The 20,129-nt window shown below is 37.2% G+C and overlaps 1 protein-coding gene and 1 non-coding gene across 2 annotated transcripts in view; one reads left to right on the forward strand and one right to left on the reverse strand.

Annotated features, from left to right (window-relative positions):
* Positions 1 to 20,129, reverse strand: part of LOC129627865 (glycerophosphodiester phosphodiesterase domain-containing protein 4-like) — a 93,331-nt gene that overhangs the window by 51,934 nt on the left and 21,268 nt on the right. The window contains exon 10 of the mRNA XM_055547329.1: positions 33 to 189. Coding sequence (XP_055403304.1) covers positions 33 to 189 — 157 coding nt within the window. The remainder of the gene's footprint in view (positions 1 to 32; positions 190 to 20,129) is intronic.
* TRNAY-GUA (transfer RNA tyrosine (anticodon GUA)) lies at positions 14,344 to 14,415 on the forward strand. Its single transcript has one exon. It is a non-coding gene; the product is annotated as a tRNA-Tyr (tRNA).

A 20,129-nucleotide genomic window follows, 5' to 3' on the forward strand; every position in this document is an offset into this window, starting at 1 on the left:
GCAGATTTTTTGACCTGGGGAATGTGTCTTACCCATGAATCTGCAAACCATTTGCCTGCATTCAGAGTTGACAGGAAATCCCAATAAAAAAAGCTACTCTGTTTATCGGAGGCATTTGGCATGACTTCCAAGATATTGGTTGTTCTTCTCAGGTCATAATCATGCATGAGGAAAGGCACCTCATCCAGGCTGCATGCAAAGGGGAAAAATAAGAGAAAGGGTCAGTAAATTGAATTCAGTCCTCTTGGCAGACAGCGTTCTCAGAAAGTCCACCAAGGTCACAAGTCTTACTCCTACCCAATCTCAGCAAGTTCAGTTCAGTTCAGTTCAGTTGCTCAGTCATGTTGGACTCTGCGACCCCATGAATCGCAGCATGCCAGGCCTCCTTGTCCATCACCGACTCCTGGAGTTTACTCAAACTCATGTCCATTGAGTCGGTGATGCCATCCAGCCATCTCATCTTCTGTCGTCCCCTTCTCCTCCTGCCCCCAATCCCTCCCAGCATCAGGGTCTCTTTCAATGAGTCAACTCTTCGCATGAGGTGGCCAAAGTATTGGAGTTTCAGATTTAGCATTAGTCCTTCCAATGAACACCCAGGACTGATCTCCTTTAGAATGGACTGATTGGGTCTCCTTGCAGTCCAAGATACCAGCAATTCATAGTTGATGTCAATATTTTAATGCCCTAGGGATCAGCATTTTCTGGTGTGTAATAATAATGTTTATGATGAAAGAATAACTTCTCTATCCATGAAGTTTTTAGAATGGAGAGAAAGATAGGTAGAGTAGTGACTTGAGAGTAAAGTGAATGGGGTGAGGATGGGGCAATGCTCTGTGGTCTTCAGAGTCATGGAAAGTAGGCACCCAGACAATCTCCCTATGTTTCTCTGACCCATTTTCCAGCCAGGCACCTGCCATGAGTGAGTACTTCTTGTCCTAGACACTTCACATCAGGTTGTATCATTAGAAAAGATCCTAATTTTGTTTTCTGAAGTTTTCCTTGAAGAATCTCTGCTTTTATGAGACTCTCTCTTCTTTTCTCATTAAAATACCTAGGAAGAGAACTTTGTAATGGCTATCAGAGAGTAATAGGGTTGAAACTTAGCATCCTTCCCATAAACAATTTAAAACTGGACAAAATAAGGAAATAACTTTTTCAGTCAATGGACAACAATAAGCACAGCATGATGGTTTTGGAGAAAAGGTAAACAAATAAACAGCCTCTACCATTCTACAGGCTTTCTTCTTGCAAGTGAATACTGGACTGTGGTACTAAGAAAAACCTAAAAGTGACCCAGAAATTGTGCTGAAATGAGAAAAAAACTAGATGAAGGAGAGGTCAAGACAGCTAGACTTTGTGGATGAGTTCTACAGGAGATTGAGCCATGCTGAAAAGAAGACTGTTAGGGAAATATGTAAAGATTTTCCTTCAATATATGAATAAATATCAAAGGATACCCTTGTGGAGTAAAATTCTTTGAAGCCTGCTAAAAGCAACTTTGAAAAAAATAACCAGAAAATTCCAAGGCAGTTTGGACAGCTTCTACTGGGTGTGTGAATGATTCAAGTTCCATCCAGTGAGAGTGCACAGATCTGAGTAATAACTCAGGCATTCTCTAGAGACTACAGAGGGCTATACTTCTGAAATGGGGACAATTTAAAACTAGAATGACTTTAGAACTTCCACTAAAGGACTTAAAAGCATGTCAATGTATGGCAAAACCACTACAATATTGTAAAGTAATTAGCCTCCGATTAAAATAAATAAATTTATATTAAAAAAAGCAAGCCTCCAAAGAATCTTCAATCAACTGCATGCTACAAAAAGTCTAAAATTCTTTCAAGGAGAAGAAAATTTACTACCCAGCATGGTAAAATCACAAAGTCCAACAGGTTAAAAAGGAGAAAAATGTACCTATAACCCAGGAGAAATTACCCAATAATGGCAAACTTCGAAAGGAAAGAGATGGTAAAATTAATAAATAAGGATGTTAAATGATACAAAACATAAATATAAGTGATGTATAAAACAGATGTAAAGGAAAATATGAACATAATGAAGACATAATTGTAAGAAATAAAAAATAAAGGGAAATTCCAGAGCTGAAATGAAAAAGCTTCATGGAAATGAAAATTCAATAACTGAATTTTGCTATTGAATAATAAAGGAAATGAAAATTTCATTGGATGAAATTATTATCAGATTAGGTATTATAGATGATGTAAAGATCACTGAATTTTCAGATGTAGGAATAGAATTTATCCAAAATATATATGTGTGATTGGAATCCTAAGAGGAGAGGAAAAACAGAAAAAAAAAGTCTGAGGAAATGAAAGTTTTAAAAAAATCTCCAAAACTTTATAAAAATTATGCACCAATATGTCCAAGAATATTAATGCATACAAAGAAAGATAAATATAAGAGTACACATACACATACCCACATTAAGAATTATTATAATACAATCTATCAGGTTTTCAATTCTTCCAAAATCACAAGACACAAGTACAGCCCATTCAAAGGCAAAAAACAAAACAACGGAAACTATCCCTGAAAAAGAGCTGATATAAGATATACTAAATACATTAAATACTAAAGATACTCAAAGAACTAAAGGAAGTTGTAGATAAAGTTAAAAAAGCTATATATGAATAAAATGGACATATTAATAAAGAGATTAAAAAAACCTAAAAAGAAAGCAGAAAGAAATTTTGGAGCTAAAATGAAGAAGTGAATAAAAAAATTGACTAGAGGGATTCAAAGGCAAATTAAACCAGGCAGAAGAAAGAATCAATGACCTTGAAAATAGGACAATACAGGTTATTGAGTCTGAGGAAGAGAATAAAAAAAGATTGCAGAAAAGTGAAGAGTCTAATAAGGTAACCCAGACACCAAAGCTAGACAACCACTACAAAAAAGGAAATTACAGATCAATATCCCTTAGGAACAGTGATGCAAAACTCAACAAAATGCAAGCAAATAGAATTTAGTAGTATAATAATAGGAATATAGGCCATGACCAAGTGGAATTTATTCTGACATGCAAGGATAGCTCAACATATCAAAATCCATCAACATCATATACCACATTGATAGAATAAAGGGGAAAAAATGAACATCCCAATTGATGCAGAAAAAGCATATGACAAAATTCTACACCCTTTAATGATAAAAACACTAAAGAGACTAGAAATAGAAGGAAACTACTCCTGGGATGTCACTGGTGGCTTAGACTCTGTGTTCCCAATGCAGGGGGCTGGATTTTGACCTCGGGTTCAGGAGCTAGATCCTGCACGCTGTGATTGGGAGTTCATATGCTGCAACAAAGTATCTGGGACGTGGTAACTGGGGGTACTGCATGCCACAATGAAGATCAAAGATATTGCACGCCACAATTAAGACCTGGTTCAGTTCAGTTCAGTTCAGTCACTCAGTCGTGTTGGACTCTGTGACCCCATGAACCGGAGCATGGCAGGCCTCCCTGTCCATCACCAACTCCTGGAGTTCACTCAAACTCATGTCCATCGAGTCGGTGATGCCATCCAGCTATCTCATCCTCTGTGGTCCCCTTCTCCTCCTGCCCTCAATCTTTCCCAGCATCAGGGTCTTTTCAAATGAGTCAGCTCTTCTCATCAGAAGGAAACTACCCCAATATAAAGACATATATTAAAAATCCAGAGTGAACACTGTATTCAGGGGTAAAAGACTGAAAACTTTTCCTCTAAGATTAGGAATAGGCAAGGATGTCTGCTTTGAGGACCCCTGTTCATAATAGTTCTGGAAATTCTAGCCATAGCATTTAGGCAACATAGGGAAATAAAATGCATACAGACTGAAAAGGAATAAATAAAATTACTTCTGTTTTTAGATGGTATGACCTTATGTACAGAAGGTTCTAAGATTACACATACACAGAAGAAAACCAATGAATAAATTCAGTGAAGCAGCAGGATACAAAGTCAACACACAAAAGTCAGTTGCATTTCTACATTTGAACAATCAGAAAAGGAAATTTGAACAATCAGAACAAGGATTTGAACAATCAGAAAAGGAAATTAGAAAAGAACTGCATTAGCATCCATTTAGTAAAAGAATAAAGTACATAAGAATTAAACAAGGAGGTGAAAGATGTATATAGTGAAGTCTAGAAAACATTATTGAAATGAAGGTTAGAAGACACGTATAAATCGAGATAAGCCCATGTTTATAGACTGGAAGACTTCACATTGTTATGATGTCAATACTATCCAAAGCAATCTTACAGATTCAGTGCAATCTATTGACAAAGTCTCAATAACATTTCTTTTAAGAAATAGAAAAATTCAACCTAAAATTCGTAAGGAATCACAAGGAATCCCAAACAGCCAGAAGAATCTTAAAAAAGAAGAACAAAAGTAGAGGACTCACACTTCCTGATTTTAAAACTTACTATGAAGCAACAGTAATCAAAATAGTGTGGTACTGGCATAAAGACAAACTAACAAAGAAGCTGGAAACAAAGCCTCACATATATGGTCAAATGATTTTTGACAAGAGTGCTAAGGCCATTCAACAGGGAAAAGACATCTTTTCCAAAATTGTTCTGGGAAAACTGGATATTCACATGAAAAGAATGAAACTGGGCCTTTACTTAATACCATATACAAAAACTTAGATGAAAATATAGGGGAAAATCATGACATTGGATTTGGCAATGATTTTTTTTTCTATGATGACAAAGGTAGAGGCAAAAACAAACAAAAAATCAGACAAATTGGCTTCATGAAAATCAATAATTTATATATCAAAATATACTCCTGACAACCTAAAAAGGCAACCCATAAACTACAAGAAAATATTTGCAAATAATATTTGTGATAAGGGATTAATGTCCAGAATATAAAGAGAACTCCTAAATCTCAGCAACAAAAAAACAAACAACCTGATTCAAAAATGGGCAGAGGACTTGACTACAAATCTGTCTAAAGAAGACTATACTGGCTAATAATTATATGAAAAGAAGCTCAACATTACAAATCACTGGGGAAATGCAAATCAAAATTATAATGAGATGCCACCTCACAAAGACTAAGATGGCTCCTATCAAAAAAGCAGAAAGCAAAAAGGTTTGTTTGTTATTGGTGAGAATGTGGAGAAACCGGGACACTTGTACACTGTTGGTGGGAACTCAAGGTGGTACAGCCACTTTGGAAAAGGGTAATGGCAATTCCTCAAAAAATTAACAATAGAATTACCATATGACCCAGCCATCTCACTTCTAGGTATACACTCAAAAGACTGAAAGCAGTATCTCAATGAGGTATGTATGTACCCATGTTTATGACTACATTATTCACTATCGCTAAAATTGGAAGCAACAAGTGTCCATCAACTGATGAATGGAGAAGCCAAATGTAGTATATACATACAGAGGAATATCATTCATCCTTTTTAGGATGAAAATCCTGCAATATGCTACAACGTGAATGAACTTTCAGAAGTTAAGCTAAGTGATATAAGCCAGTAACATACAAAAAGTACTGTATGATTCCACTTGCATGAAGTAGTCAAAATCATAAAGGAAGAAAGCAGAATGGGATTGCCAGGGTCTGGGGCTGAGGAGGAGGAGGCATTGGGAAGTATCATTTAATAGGTACAGGCTTTCAGTTTTACTAGATAAAAAGAGTTTTGGAGATAAACAGTTGAAGTTTAGGCAATATTATAAATAATATATATTTTATTTATTTTTATTTAAGTTAAAAAATTTTTAAAAATTAATTTATTTTAATTGGAGGCTAATTACTTTACAATGTTGTAGTGGTTTTTGCCATACATTGACATGAATCAGCCATAGGTGTACATGTGTTCCCCATCCTGAACCCCCTTCCAACCTCCCTTTCCATCCCACCCCTCAGGGTCATCCTAGTGCACCAGCCCTGAGCACCCTGTCCCATGCATCAAACCTGGACTGGCAATCTGTTTCACATATGATAATATACATGTTTTAATGTTATTCTCTCAAATCATCCCACCCTAGCCTTCTCCCACAGAGTCCAAAAGACTGTTCTTTACATCTGTGTCTCTTTTGCTGTCTTGCATATAAGGTCATTGTTACCATCTTTCTAAATTCCAAACGAAGCAACTGACAAAGAATTAATCTCAAAAATATATAAGCAGCTCCAGAAGCTCAATTCCAGATAAATAATATATGTTACAATTAAACCATACATTTAAAAATGGTTAAGATGATAATGGGAGACTTTAATACCCCACTCAAACCTATGGATACATCAACTAAACAGAAAATTAACAAGGAAACACAAACTTTAAATGATACAATAGACCAGTTAGACTTAATTGATATCTATAGGACATTTCACCCCAAAACAATTTCACCTTTTTCTCAAGCGCACATGGAACCTTCTCCAGTATAGATTACATCCTGGGCCATAAATCTAGCCTTGGTAAATTAAGACAAAATGAAATCATTCCAAGCATCTTTTCTGACCACAGTGCAGTAAGATTAGATCTCAATTACAGAAGAAAAACTATTAAAAATTCCAACATATGGAGGCTGAACAACACGCTGCTGAATAACCAACAAATCACAGAAGAAATCAAAAAAGAAATCAAAATATGCATAGAAACAAATGAAAATGAAAACACAACCCCAAACCTGTGGGACACTGTAAAAGCAGTGCTAAGGGGAAGGTTCATAGCCATACAGGCATATCTCAAGAAACAATAAAAAAGTTAAATAAATAACCAAACTCTACACCTAAAGCAACTAGAAAAGGAAGAAATGAAGAACCCCAGGGTTAGTAGAAGGAATGAAATCTTAAAAACTAGGGCAGAAATAAATGCAAAAGAAACAAAAGAGACCATAGCAAAAATCAACAAAGCCAAAAGCTGGTTCTCAAAGAACCAGAGGATAAATAAAATTGACCAACCATTAGCCAGACTCATCAAGAAACAAAGGGAGAAAAATCAAATCAATAAAATTAGAAATGAAAATGGAGAGATCACAACAGACAACACAGAAATACAAAGGATCATAAGAGACTACTATCAACAATTATATGGCAATAAAATGGACAACTTGGAAGAAATGGACAAATTCTTACAAAAGTACAACTTTCCAAAACTGAACCAGTAAAAAATAGAAAATCTTAACAGACCCATCACAAGCACGGAAGTTGAAACTGTAATCAGAAATCTTCCAGCAAACAAAAGCCCAGGTCCTGACGGCTTCACAGCTGAATTTTACCAAAAATTTAGAGAAGAGCTAACACCTATCTTACTCAAACTCTTCCAGAAAATTGCAGAGGAAGGTAAACTTCCAAACTCATTCTATGAGGCCACCATCACCCTAATACCAAAACCTGACAAAGATGCCAAAAAAAAAAAAAAAGGAAAAAAAAAAAAAAAGAAAACTACAGGCCAATATCACTGATGAACATAGATGCAAAAATCCTTAACAAAATTCTAGCAATCAGAATCCAACAATACATTAAAAAGATCATACACCATGACCAAGTGGGCTTTATCCCAGGGATGCAAGGATTCTTCAATATCCGCAAATCAATCAATGTAATACACCACATCAACAAATTGAAAAATAAAAGCCATATGATTATCTCAATAGATGCAGAGAAAGCCTTTGACAAAACTCAACATCCATTTATGATAAAAACCCTCCAGAAAGCAGGAATAGAAGGAACATACCTCAACATAATAAAAGCTATATATGACAAACCCCACAGCAAACATTATCCTCAATGGTGAACAATTGAAAGCATTTCCCCTAAAGTCAGGAACAAGACAAGGGTGCTCACTTTCACCACTACTATTCAACATAGTTTTGGCCACAGCAATCAGAGCAGAAAAAGAAATAAAAGGAATCCAAACTGGAAAAGAAGAAGTAAAACTCTCACTGTTTGCAGATGACATGATCCTCTAAATAGAAAACCCTAAAGATTCCACCAGAAAATTACTAGAGCTAATCAATGAATATAGTAAAGTTGCAGGATATAAAATCAACACACAGAAATCCCTTGCATTCCTATACACTAATAATGAGAAAACAGAAAGAGAAATTAAGGAAACAATTCCATTCACCATTGCAACGAAAAGAATAAAATACTTAGGAATATATCTACCTAAAGAAACTAAAGACCTATATATAGTAAACTATAAAACACTGGTGAAAGAAATCAAAGAGGACACTAATAGATGGAGAAATATACCATGTTCATGGATCGGAAGAATCAATTTAGTGAAAATGAGCATGCTACCCAAAGCAATCTATGGATTAAATGCAATCTCTATCAAGCTACCAATCGTATTTTTCACAGAGTTAGAACAAATAATTTCACAATTTGTATGGAAATACAAAAAACCTCGAATAGCCAAAGCAATCTTGAGAAAGAAGAATGGAACTGGAGGAATCAACCTGCCTGACTTCAGGCTCTACTACAAAGCCACAGTCATCAAGACAGTATGGTACTGGCACAAAGACAGAAATATAGATCAATAGAACAAGATAGAAAGCCCAGAGATAAATCTACACACCTATGGACACCTTATCTTTGACAAAGGAGGCAAGAATATACAATGGAGAAAAGACAATCTCTTTAGCAAGTGATGCTGGAAAGCTGGTCAACCACTTGTAAAAGAATGAAACTAGAGCACTTTCTAACACCATACACAAAAATAAACTCAAAATGGATTAAAGATCTAAACGTAAGACCAGAAACTATAAAACTCCTAGAGGAGAACATAGGCAAAACACTCTCCGACATACATCACAGCAGGATCCTCTATGACCCACCTCCCAGAATATTCGAAATAAAAGCAAAAATAAACAAATGGGACCTAATTAAAATTAAAAGCTTCTGCACAACAAAAGAAACTATAAGCAAGATGAAAAGACAGCCTTCAGAATGGGAGAAAATAATAGCAAATGAAGCAACTGACAAAGAATCTCAAAAATATACAAGCAACTCCTGCAGCTCAATTCCAGAAAAATAAATGACCCAATCAAAAAGTGGGCCTGTGTACGAGACAGCAAAAGAGACACTGATGTATAGAACAGTCTTATGGACTCTGTGGGAGAGGGAGAGGGTGGGAAGATTTGGGAGAATAGCATTGAAACATGTAAAATATCATGTATGAAATGAGTTGCCAGTCCAGGTTCGATGCACGATACTGGATGCTTGGGGCTGGTGCACTGGGACGACCCAGAGGGATGGAATGGGGAGGGAGGAGGGAGGAGGGTTCAAGATGGGGAACACATGTATACCTGTGGCGGATTCATTTTGATATTTGGCAAAACTAATACAGTTATGTAAAGTTTAAAAATAAAATAAAATTAAAAAAAAAAAAAAGTGGGCCAAAGAACTAAACAGACATTTCTCCAAAGAAGACATACAGATGGCTAACAAACACATGAAAAGATGCTCAACATCACTCATTATCAGAGAAATGCAAATCAAAACCACTATGAGGTACCATTTCACGCCAGTCAGAATGGCTGCTATCCAAAAGTCTACAAGCAATAAATGCTGGAGAGGGTGTGGAGAAAAGGGAACCCTCTTACACTGTTGGTGGGAATGCAAACTAGTACAGCCACTATGGAGAACAGTGTGGAGATTCCTTAAAAAACTGGAAATAGAACTGCCATATGACCCAGCAATCCCACTGCTGTTCATACACACTGAGGAAACCAGAATCGAAAGAGATACGTGTACCCCAATGTTCATCACAGCACTGTTTACAATAGCTAGGACATGGAAGCAACCTAGATGTCCATCAGCAGACGAATGGATAAGAAAGCTGTGGTACATATACACAATGGAGTATTGCTGCTGCTGCTAAGTCGCTTCAGTCGTGTTCGACTCTGTGGGACCCCATAGACGGCAGCCCACCAGGCTTCCCCGTCCCTGGGATTCTCTAGGCAAGAACACTGGAGTGTGTTGCCATTTCCTTCTCCAATGCATGAAAGTGAAAAGTGAAAGTGAAGTCGCTCAGTCGTGTCCAACTCTAGCGACCCCATGGACTGCAGCCTACCAGGCTCCTCCATCCATGGGATTTTCTAGGCAAAAGTACTGGAGTGGGGTGCCATTGCCTTCTCCACAATGGAGTATTACTCAGCCATTAAAAAGAATACATTTGAATCAGTTCTAATGAGGTGAATGAAACTGGAGCCTATTATACAGAGTGAAGTAAGCCAGAAAGAAAAACACCAATACAGTATACTAACACATATATATGGAATTTAGAAAAATGGTAACGATAACCTTGTATGCGAGACAGCAAAAGAGACACAGATGTATAGAACAGTCTTTTGGATTCTATGGGAGAGGGTGAGGGTGGGGTGATTTGGGAGAAAGGCATTGAAACCTGTATAATATCATATGTGAAGCGAATCGCCAGTCCAGATTTGATGCATGATACAGGTTGCTCGGGGCTGGTGCACTGTGATGACCCAGAGGGATGGTATGGAGAGGGAGGTGGGAGGGGGGTTCAGGATGGGGAACACGTGTACACCCATGGTGGATTCATGTTGGATGGCAAAACCAATACAATATTGTAAAGTAAAAAAAAAAATTGAAATAAAAAATGCCACCAGAATATATTCACTTGGGAAACCAACACAGATGACATTTGTTTTCTAGGTGAATAAGTACGTCTCAAAGTGGAAAGATGAAGAATTGAATGTACATTTAAAACATTCCTGTTATTAGTACTGTGCTTAAGAAATTGTTGGGCATTTAGTATTTCAGGTAAATTTATATCTTGGCCTAGGTTACCTTTGTAACTCCAGTTTAAAATGTGAAATAGATCACCTGACCTAGAATATGATTATAAATTAAAATCTCACTATATTTATAAAATGATTTGAAAGATATAAAAACATTTAAGTCTATCTAGTAATTCATTTAAATTGTTAGACTTATATGAATTACTTAAGTATTTTGAAAAAACTGAAATCAGACTACTGGAGTACCTAAAAAAGAAAATATTTAAAATTCATAACCCCAGTTTAAAACATGTAAAGTATTTAATTAACTAAAAAGGTCATTAACTATTTTTCAAAATATCTAAAAAACGATATTTAAAATGTTAGACTTATAGAGAAAACATAGGCAGAACACTTTTTCACATAAATCCAGCAAGATATGAGTTAAAGGAGGAGGTTCTCTACTACTCTCACCCCCATAATGGAAGTTCATGTGTCCCAATTCCATTTATTAGAAAGACTGTCTTTACTTCATTTATCTTGAACCTTTGTAAAAAATAAACATATGGGTTTATGTACTGGAATCTATTTCTGGACTCCCTATCCTGCTCAATTAATTTGCGTGTCTGATTCTCCTCCATTACTACACTGTTCAGATTAATGTAGCTAGACAGTATGTCTTGAAATCACATAGTGTGAGTCCTCTAACTTTATTCTTTGTCAGTTTTGGGGTAGGTATCCTAGTTCCTCTGTCTTTGCATATAAATTTTAGAATCGGATTGTCTGTTGTTTTTTTAAACTGATGGCATTCTTTTCTGTTTAAAAATTTCTATTTTGAGATATATGTAGATTTACTTGGGTTTGTAAGAAATAATACTGTGAGATTTCCCCAACAGTAGCATCTTGTATATAGTACAATATTACAAGGAAACTGACATTGATAAAATCACTGACCTTATTCAGATTTCATTAGTTTTACAAGCACTTAAATGTGTATGTGCTCATTTTACCACATAGACAGATTCAGGTGACAACCACCAGAGTCAATATACAAAGCTGTAAAGATATGAGCAGAGAAGGCAATGGCACCCCACTCCAGTACTCTTGCCTGGAAAATCCCATGGATGGAGGAGCCTGGTGGGCTACAGTCCTTGGGGTTGCTAAGACTCAGACATGACTGAGCAACTTCACTTTCACTTTTCACTTTCATGCATTGGAGAAGGAAATGGCAACCCACTCCAGTGTTCTTGCCTTGAAAATCCCAGGGATGGGGGAGCCTGGTGGGCTGCCATTTATGGGGTCGCACAGAGTTGGACACGACTGAAGTGACTTAGCAGCAGCAAAGATATGAGAGCAATCTTTTATCATTTATAGCCACAGACACCATGTTCTTTCCCCCTGTTCATCCCAGGCAACCACTGATGTATTTTCAATCATTTAATTTTATGATTTTGAAAGTTATATAAGAAAGAAAGCATACAGAGTGCAAACTTTAGAAACTGGCTTTTTTCATGCAGCACAATTCCCACGAGACTCATCCAAATTGCTGCATGTATCAGTAAGTATAGGTGGCCTTTTGGCTACCTGCATAAATTTTCTAGAGAAATACATTCAAGTCCTTTGCCCATTTTTTTTTTTGTTTTTGTTTTTTTATTGCTGAGCAGTATTCCACTGGGGCTTCCCTGGAAGCTCAGCCGGTAAAGAATCTGCCTACAAGACAGGATACCCCGGTTCAATTCCTGGGTCAGGAAGATCTGCTGGAGAAGGGATAGGCTACCCACTCCAATATTCTTGGGCTTCCTTGGTGGCTCAGTTGGTAAAGAACCCACCTGCAATGCGGGAGACCTGGGTTTGATCCCTGAGTTGGGAAGATCCCTAGGAGAAGGGAACGGCTACCCACTTCAATATTCTGGCCTGGAGAATCCCAGGGACTGCATAGTATTCCATGGTATAGATACAGCACATTTGACCATTTACCTCTTGAACTTCTTGAAGGGAAATGGAGTTGAACAGATGTTGCCCATAATAAATAAAACTGTTATGAACATTAATGTAAAGGTTTTTGTATTAACATCAAATTTTTCCTCCCTCTGGAATAAATTAGTAGTAGTGTAATTTCTGGGTTGTATGGCAAGTATGTATTAGGTATTTTAAGAAAGTGCTAAACTTATCAGAGCAGCTATACCATTCTACATTTCTTCCAGTAATGTGTGAGTGATTTATCTATCATCATTAGAAGATATCACTATTTGTTAAACTTAGCCATTCTGATCAGTGAGTAGTGATTTTAGTTTTAGTTTTCATCTTCTTAATATCTGCTAAAATTGAATATCTTTTCATGTGCCTATTAGCTATCTCTTAGGAAAAGTGACTGATTATTAATTTTGTCCATTTTCTAACTGGATTTGTTCAGAATATTTTTTGTGCTGTTGAGTTGGACAGTTTCCTATATATTCTAGATATATGTCTTTTGTGACATACATATTTTATAAATACTGTCTTCTCATCTGATACTTTTCTTTTTATTCTCCTCACGAGGCCTTTCACAGAATAGAAGTGTTTTACTTTGAGATCCCATTTATGAGTTTTTTCATTTCATGGACTGTGCTTTTGGTATAAAGTCTAAGAACACTTTGCCAGTCCTAAATCCCAAAGATCTCCCTCTCTTTGGTTTTCTAAATATTTTAGAATTCTACAGTTTGCATTTAAATCCTAATAAATTTTGAGTTTTTGTGCTTTTTTCTCCCCTAAACCACCAGGTTTAGGTTGAGGGTCACTTTTATTGTATCTAATGTCCAATTTCTCTAGTACTATTTATTTTTCTTCCATTGTTTAGTTTTTTTTTCACATATTCATTATGGTAAAATATATAAAACATAAAAGTTGCCATATTAAAACCATTTTTCGTGTTCAATTCAGTGGTACTACATGCATATACAATGTTATAGGAACCTCACCACTATCTGTTTCCAAAACTTTCTATTAGCACAAACAGAAACTCTGTAACCATTAAGTAACTCACTATTCCTCCCTTCCCCTAATACTGGTAGTTTTAATTTACTTTTCGTCTCTAGGAATTTGCCTATTCTAGATATTTCATACACACAGAATTATACTTTTTTATTTCTAGCTACTTTCACCTTAGCATATTGTTTTCAAGGTTCATCTGTATTATAACATCCCTGTTGTTGGAGACCTTATTAATTTTTATGGCTGAATAGTATTCCATCACACACACACACACACACACACACGCGTTTTATTTATTCATTCACTTGCTAATGGATCCTTGGGTTGTTTCCAACTTTTTGCTATTACGAAAAATGCTGCCATAAGCATTGGCATCTAAGTATCTATCTGAGTATCTGTTTCTACTTTTTCATTGTATATAAAAATATATATCCACACCTAGGAGTATAACTGCTAGTTCATATAGTAATTCCATGTTAAGGTTTTTAAGGAATTAGAAGCTGTTTTCCATAGTGACTATACCACTTTGCACTTCCACCAGCAATGTACATGGTTTACAACTTCTCCACTTCCATACTAACATTTGTTATTTTCTATGTTTTTAACTATAGTCATAATAGTGTGAAGTGATTTCTCATAATGGCTTTGGGGCTTCCCTGGTGGCTCAGTGGTTAAAGCGTCTGCCTGTAATGCAGGAGACCTGGGTTCAATCCCTGGGTAGGGAAGATCCCCTGGAGAAGGAAATGGCAACCCACTCCAGAATTCTTGCCTGGAGAATCCCATGGAGGGAGGAGCCTGGTAGACTACAGTCCATGGGCTCGCAAAGAGTCGGACACGACTGAACGATTTCACTTTCACTTTCAGTGACTACTGATGTTGAGTATCTTTCCATGTGCCTTTTGGCCAACTGCATAAATTTTCTAGAGAAATACATTCAAGTCCTTTGCCAATTTTTTTTTTTCTTTTTTGCTGTAGGCATCAGTATTTTATTCTTTGTTTAATCCAAATGCTTTAAAAATGGAAACTCAAAGAATACTTTCCACCTGAAACAATTAAACTAGATACTGATCTTGGGGGCCCCAATGTTGACAATTTGATCTCTGGTTCCTCTGCCTCTCTGAAACCCAGCTTGTAGATCTGGAAGTTCTCAATTCATGGACTGCTGAAACCTTGCTAGCATGTGAAATGAGTGCAACTGTGCGGTAGTTTGAATATTCTTTGGCATTGCTCTTAATGTTTAACACATTATAGCAGTGAAGATGGTAATCCATTTTCTTCTATACCTATTGAAGCCAAAATAGTAAAGCCAATTTTGTGGCAATAGTGTCATAGGATAAAATAGAATATCACCATCCAAAACATTTTAAAAAAATTTAAAAAATACAAATCCTTATCAGATGCATGATTTGCAAATATTTTCTCTAATTGTGTAATCTGTCTTTTGTTTTTATTGGTAATGCCCTTTGATGAGCAAAAGGTTTTAATTTGGAGGAAGTCCAATTCACCTATTTTTTCCTTTTGTTGCTCATGCTTTTAGTGGCATATAGAAAGACTCACCACCAAATCCAGAGTCATGATTTACCCTTGTGTTTTCTTCTAAGAATTCTATGCTTTTACCTCTCATATTTATGTCACTGATCCATTTTGAGTTAATTTTTATATATTTGGTGTGAGGCAGTGGTCAGTGAATTGCCTTGCATTTTTGTCAAAATCAGATGGCATCAAGAAAATGAAAGAGAACTTACAATGGAAGGAAATTTTTGTAAATCACATTTGTAATACAAGAGATGTTCTCTTTAAATCATGAATTATCTAGATGTGGATTTGTTTAGTTTCCAAGTGTTTGGAGATTTTCTTGTTAACTTTGTGATTCATTTCTAGTGTGATTCTGTTGTGGTCAGAGAACTCATTCTGTATGTTTTCAGTACTTTAAAATTTTTTTTTTTTGGCCCAGGATATGGTCTATATGTTTTGTTGATACTGGAAAACAATATATCTTCTGCTGTTCTTGTGTTGAATGTTCTATCAGTGTTACTTAGATCCTGTAGGCTGATGGCATAGCCCAGCATCATTTTGTTGTTCTGCATATTTAATAGTTTTCTGTTTAGTCTTACATCAATTACTAAGAGAAGGGTGTCATCGTTCTCAACTATACTTATAGGTTTGTCTATTTCTTCTTTTAGTTTTGTCAGTTTTTGCTTCATGTATATTGCAGCGCTATTCTTGGGTTCACACATGTTCAAAATTGTTATGTCCTCTTGATGAATTTACTTTAATCATTATGTAATGTTCCCTGCTTATTGTGGTTTGCTCTGCTCTGAAGTTTACTTTGTCAAATATTAATATAACTACTCCATCTTTTATTTGTATATTTTTCCATCCTTTGAGTTTAACCTATTTGCTGTTGTTCAGTTGCTAAGTTGTGTCTGACTGTTTGCAACCCCATGGACTGCAGCATGCCAAGTTTCCCTGTCCTTCACTATCTCCCCGAGTTTGCTCAAACTCATGGGAGTTGTTGACGTCATCCAACCATCTTGTCCTCTGTCATCCCCTTCTCCTCATGCCCTCAATCTTTCCCAGCATTAGGTCTTTTCCAATGAGTCGGCTGTTTGCATCAGGTGGTCAGGTGCTATTGGAGCTTCAGCTTCAGCTTCAGCATCAGTCCTTCCAATGAACATTCAGGACTGACTTCCTTTAGGATTGACTGGTTTGATCTCCCTGCTATCCAAGGGACTCTCAAGAGTCTTCTCCAGCACCACAGTTCAAAAGCATCAGTTCTTTGGCACTCAGCCTTCTTTATGGTCCAACTCTCACATCCATACATGACTACTGGAAAAACTATAGCTTTGACCATACAGACCTTTGTTAGCAAAGTGATGTCTCCGCTTTTTAAGATGCTGACTTGTTTTATGATACTTTTTCTTCCAAGGAGCAAGCAATTTTAATTTTGTGGCTGCAATTACCATCTGCAGTGATTTAGGAGCCCATGAAAATAAAATCTGTCACTGTTTCCACTTTTTCCCCATCTATTTGCCATGAAATGATGGGAACAGATGCCAGGATTTTAGTTTTTTGGATGTTGAGTTTTAAGCCAGGTTTTGGGAAAAGCCTGTCTGTATCATTATATTTGAGGTGAATTTATTGTACACAGCTTATAGTTTATGTACTATATGTATTTAATGCATTATGTTTTAATATATATATAGTCTACCAGTATATGTCTTTTAATTTGTATATTTAGAGTACTTATATTTATTATATTTGTTGGTATGTTATGATTTAAGTCTGCCACTTTGATAGTAGTTTGATGTTTGGTTGCTGCAACTTTGTTCCCATTTTCTCATTTTGGCTTTCTATTGGTTATTTGAACATTTTTCATAGATAGTATTTTTTTTTTTTTTTTACTACAGTTGACCCTGGAACAATGGGGTGTTATGGGCACAGTCAAAATTCATACATAACTTTTAACTCCCAATATCTTAACTACTGCTAAGTCACTTCAGTCGTGTCCGACTCTGTGCGACCCCATAGATGGCAGCACACCAGGCTCCCCCATCCCTGGGATTCTCCAGGCAAGAATACTGCAGTGGGTTGCCATTTCCTCTCCAATGCATGAAAGTGAAAAGTGAAAGTGAAGTCGCTCAGTCATGTCTGACTCTTAGCGACCCCATGGACTGCAGCCTACTAGGCTCCTCCATCCATGGGATTTTCCAGGCAAGAGTACTGGAGTGGGGTGCCATTGCCTTCTCCTCTTAACTACTAATAGTCTTCTATTGACTGGAAGCCTTACAAGTAACACAAACAGCTGATCAAAACAGATTTTGTATGCCATATGGATTATGTTATTATTTAATAAGTACGGAGTTTCAGTTTGAGAAGATGAAGAAGTTCTAGACATGGATGGTCATGATAGTAGTAAAAAGATGAATATACTGAATGCCATTAAACTGTACACTGAAGAGTAGACTGGGCTTCCCCAGTGGCTCAGCAGTATAGAATCTGCCTGCAATGCAAGAGATGCAGGTTTGATCCCTGGGTCAGGAGGATACCCTAGAGAAGGAAATGGCAACCAACTCCAGTACTTGCCTGGGAAATTCCACGGACAGAGGTACTTGGTGGTCTATAGTCCATGGGGCCACAAAAGATTCAGACACCACATAGTAACTAAACAACAACAAAAAGAGTAGATATATGTATAACAGATTCACTTTTCTGTACACGTGAAATTAACACAATATTGTAAATCAACTATATGCTAATAAACTTTTCTTTAAAAATGGTTAAAATGAAAAGTTTTATGTTAAATATATTTAGCACAAAAAAGTCACTTTCTCTAGAAAACTTCTCTCAGTACTTTACTCTTAAGTAGGCAGAGAAAGGAGATGGGTACCACTTCTTATACCAGGGCAGAAATTGTTACAGGGGTTTGCTTATACCCTGCAGGGCCACAGCCTCAAGCTGTGAGAGGGAGGGGAGTGGCTTTTGTGTGGTGTTCCCCTGAGTAGGACTGGTATGGTCAAAACATTTATAGCCTTCTGGGCAATCCTACTGCAAATTCTCTGGCTAGAAAAAGCAGATTTTTTCCCCTCTGCAGCTGTAGGTGTTTCTGTGCAGGTCTCTTCAGAGTTCATGTCAGGGTATATGAGGAAAAAACCAAAACAACCAACAGGAAACTTGCTCCCTACTAGGAAGTTCCTTCAATATTATGAACCCAGCCAGTCCACCTCCAAATCTCTACCTTTCAGAGTCTTCTGTCAGATGGTTTGTGAATTTTGTCCAGTTTTAAACTTTTTTTTTTCTTTTACGTATTTCTAATTCTTGGAAAGAACAGGGTGGAATGTGCTGAAGTTTTAGTAGCTGCTCTTTGTGCATTTCCACAGTCTTGTGTTCTTCTTTTGGAAGTTAACAACATTTTCAATTCAGTTCAGTTCAGTCGCTCAGTCGTGTCCAACTCTTTGCGATCCCATGAACCACAGCATGCCAGGCCTCCCTGTCCATCACCAACTCCTGGAGTTCACTCAAACTCATGTCCATCGAGTTGGTGATGCCATCCAGCCATCTCATCCTCTGTCGTCGCCTTCTCCTCCTGCCCTCAATCCTTCCCAGCATCAGGGTCTTTTCAAATGAGTCAGCTCTTCTCATCAGGTGGCCAAAGTATTGGAGTTTCAGCTTCAACATCAGACCTTCCAATGAACACCCAGGACTGATCTCCTTTAGGATGGACTGGTTGGATCTCCTTGCAGTCCAAGGGACTCTCAAGAGTCTTCAACACCACAGTTCAAAAGCATCAGTTCTTCGGTGCTCAGCTTTCTTTATAGTCCAACTCTCACATCCATACTTGACTACTGGAAAAACCATAGCCTTGACTAGATGGACCTTTGTTGACAAAGTAATGTCTCTGCTTTTTAACATGCTGTCTAGGTTGGCCATAACTTTCCTTCCAAGGAGTAAGCATCTTTTAATTTCATGGCTACAATCACCATCTGCAGTGATTTTGGAGCCCCCAAAATAAAGTCTCTCACTGTTTCCACTGTTTCCCCATTTTACTACTTAGTAATTCTCGATATTACATTTTCCTGTTCTAGTTACTGCTGTGGTATTCCTGTTCTGGCTAGACTATGGCTGATAAGCAATATTTATTAGTGATGAAGTCTAGATTATGACCATCAATGTAGATGGTGGAGGTATGTGGAGGAGGTGGTAATGGGAAATGAAGACATCAAGACACAGAGAAACTGAAGGGTTGGAAGGGTCATCTACACCGAAGTTGAAGTCACAAGTAAGATAAGAGAGAAAGACAATGTGCCAGGAGCTCATTGGCTCAGCATCATGACCACATTAAGCCATGACCTCTAGGCACTTGCACAATGAACCCAGAAGCTCTGAAAGAACATCCAGTTTCAATTCTGCTTAAAATATCCTGCATGAAACAGCTGAGTAACACCACTGTTAGATAATGTCAAGAACCCTAGTCTGGGATCAGAAAATCTAGTTCTAATCCTGGCTTTATCATGTACTGATCCACAAACTTGCTATTTCTCATGGGATACCTTTGGCTAAGCTATTGCCTCTACCCAGATTACCCATCTCTGCTTGGGAAAATACTATTTTTCCTTCAAGGTGTAACACAAACACAGTTCTGAGCACAAAGATCATTTTCCACAGAGTAGGAGGGGGACTCAGCCTCCTCCACTGAGGTTCCACTGTATTTGCCTTACTCTTTTCTGGATGGTCCTCACCACACATGGTCCTGTACTGTGTTTATTTGTAAACATGCCCTATCTCCTTCACTGGCTGGGAACAGCTCTTAGGCAGGACTATATTTCACTCATTTGCCTCTCCCCAGCACTCAAAAGAAGGATATACTAGGAATATAGTAGGTACCCAGGGGATGTTAATTAAATAGATTGCTAAGGTAGGGCATGGGAATGAGTTATAA

Source organism: Bubalus kerabau, chromosome 15, assembly GCF_029407905.1.
Source record: "Bubalus kerabau isolate K-KA32 ecotype Philippines breed swamp buffalo chromosome 15, PCC_UOA_SB_1v2, whole genome shotgun sequence".
Classification (NCBI taxonomy): domain Eukaryota; kingdom Metazoa; phylum Chordata; class Mammalia; order Artiodactyla; family Bovidae; genus Bubalus; species Bubalus kerabau.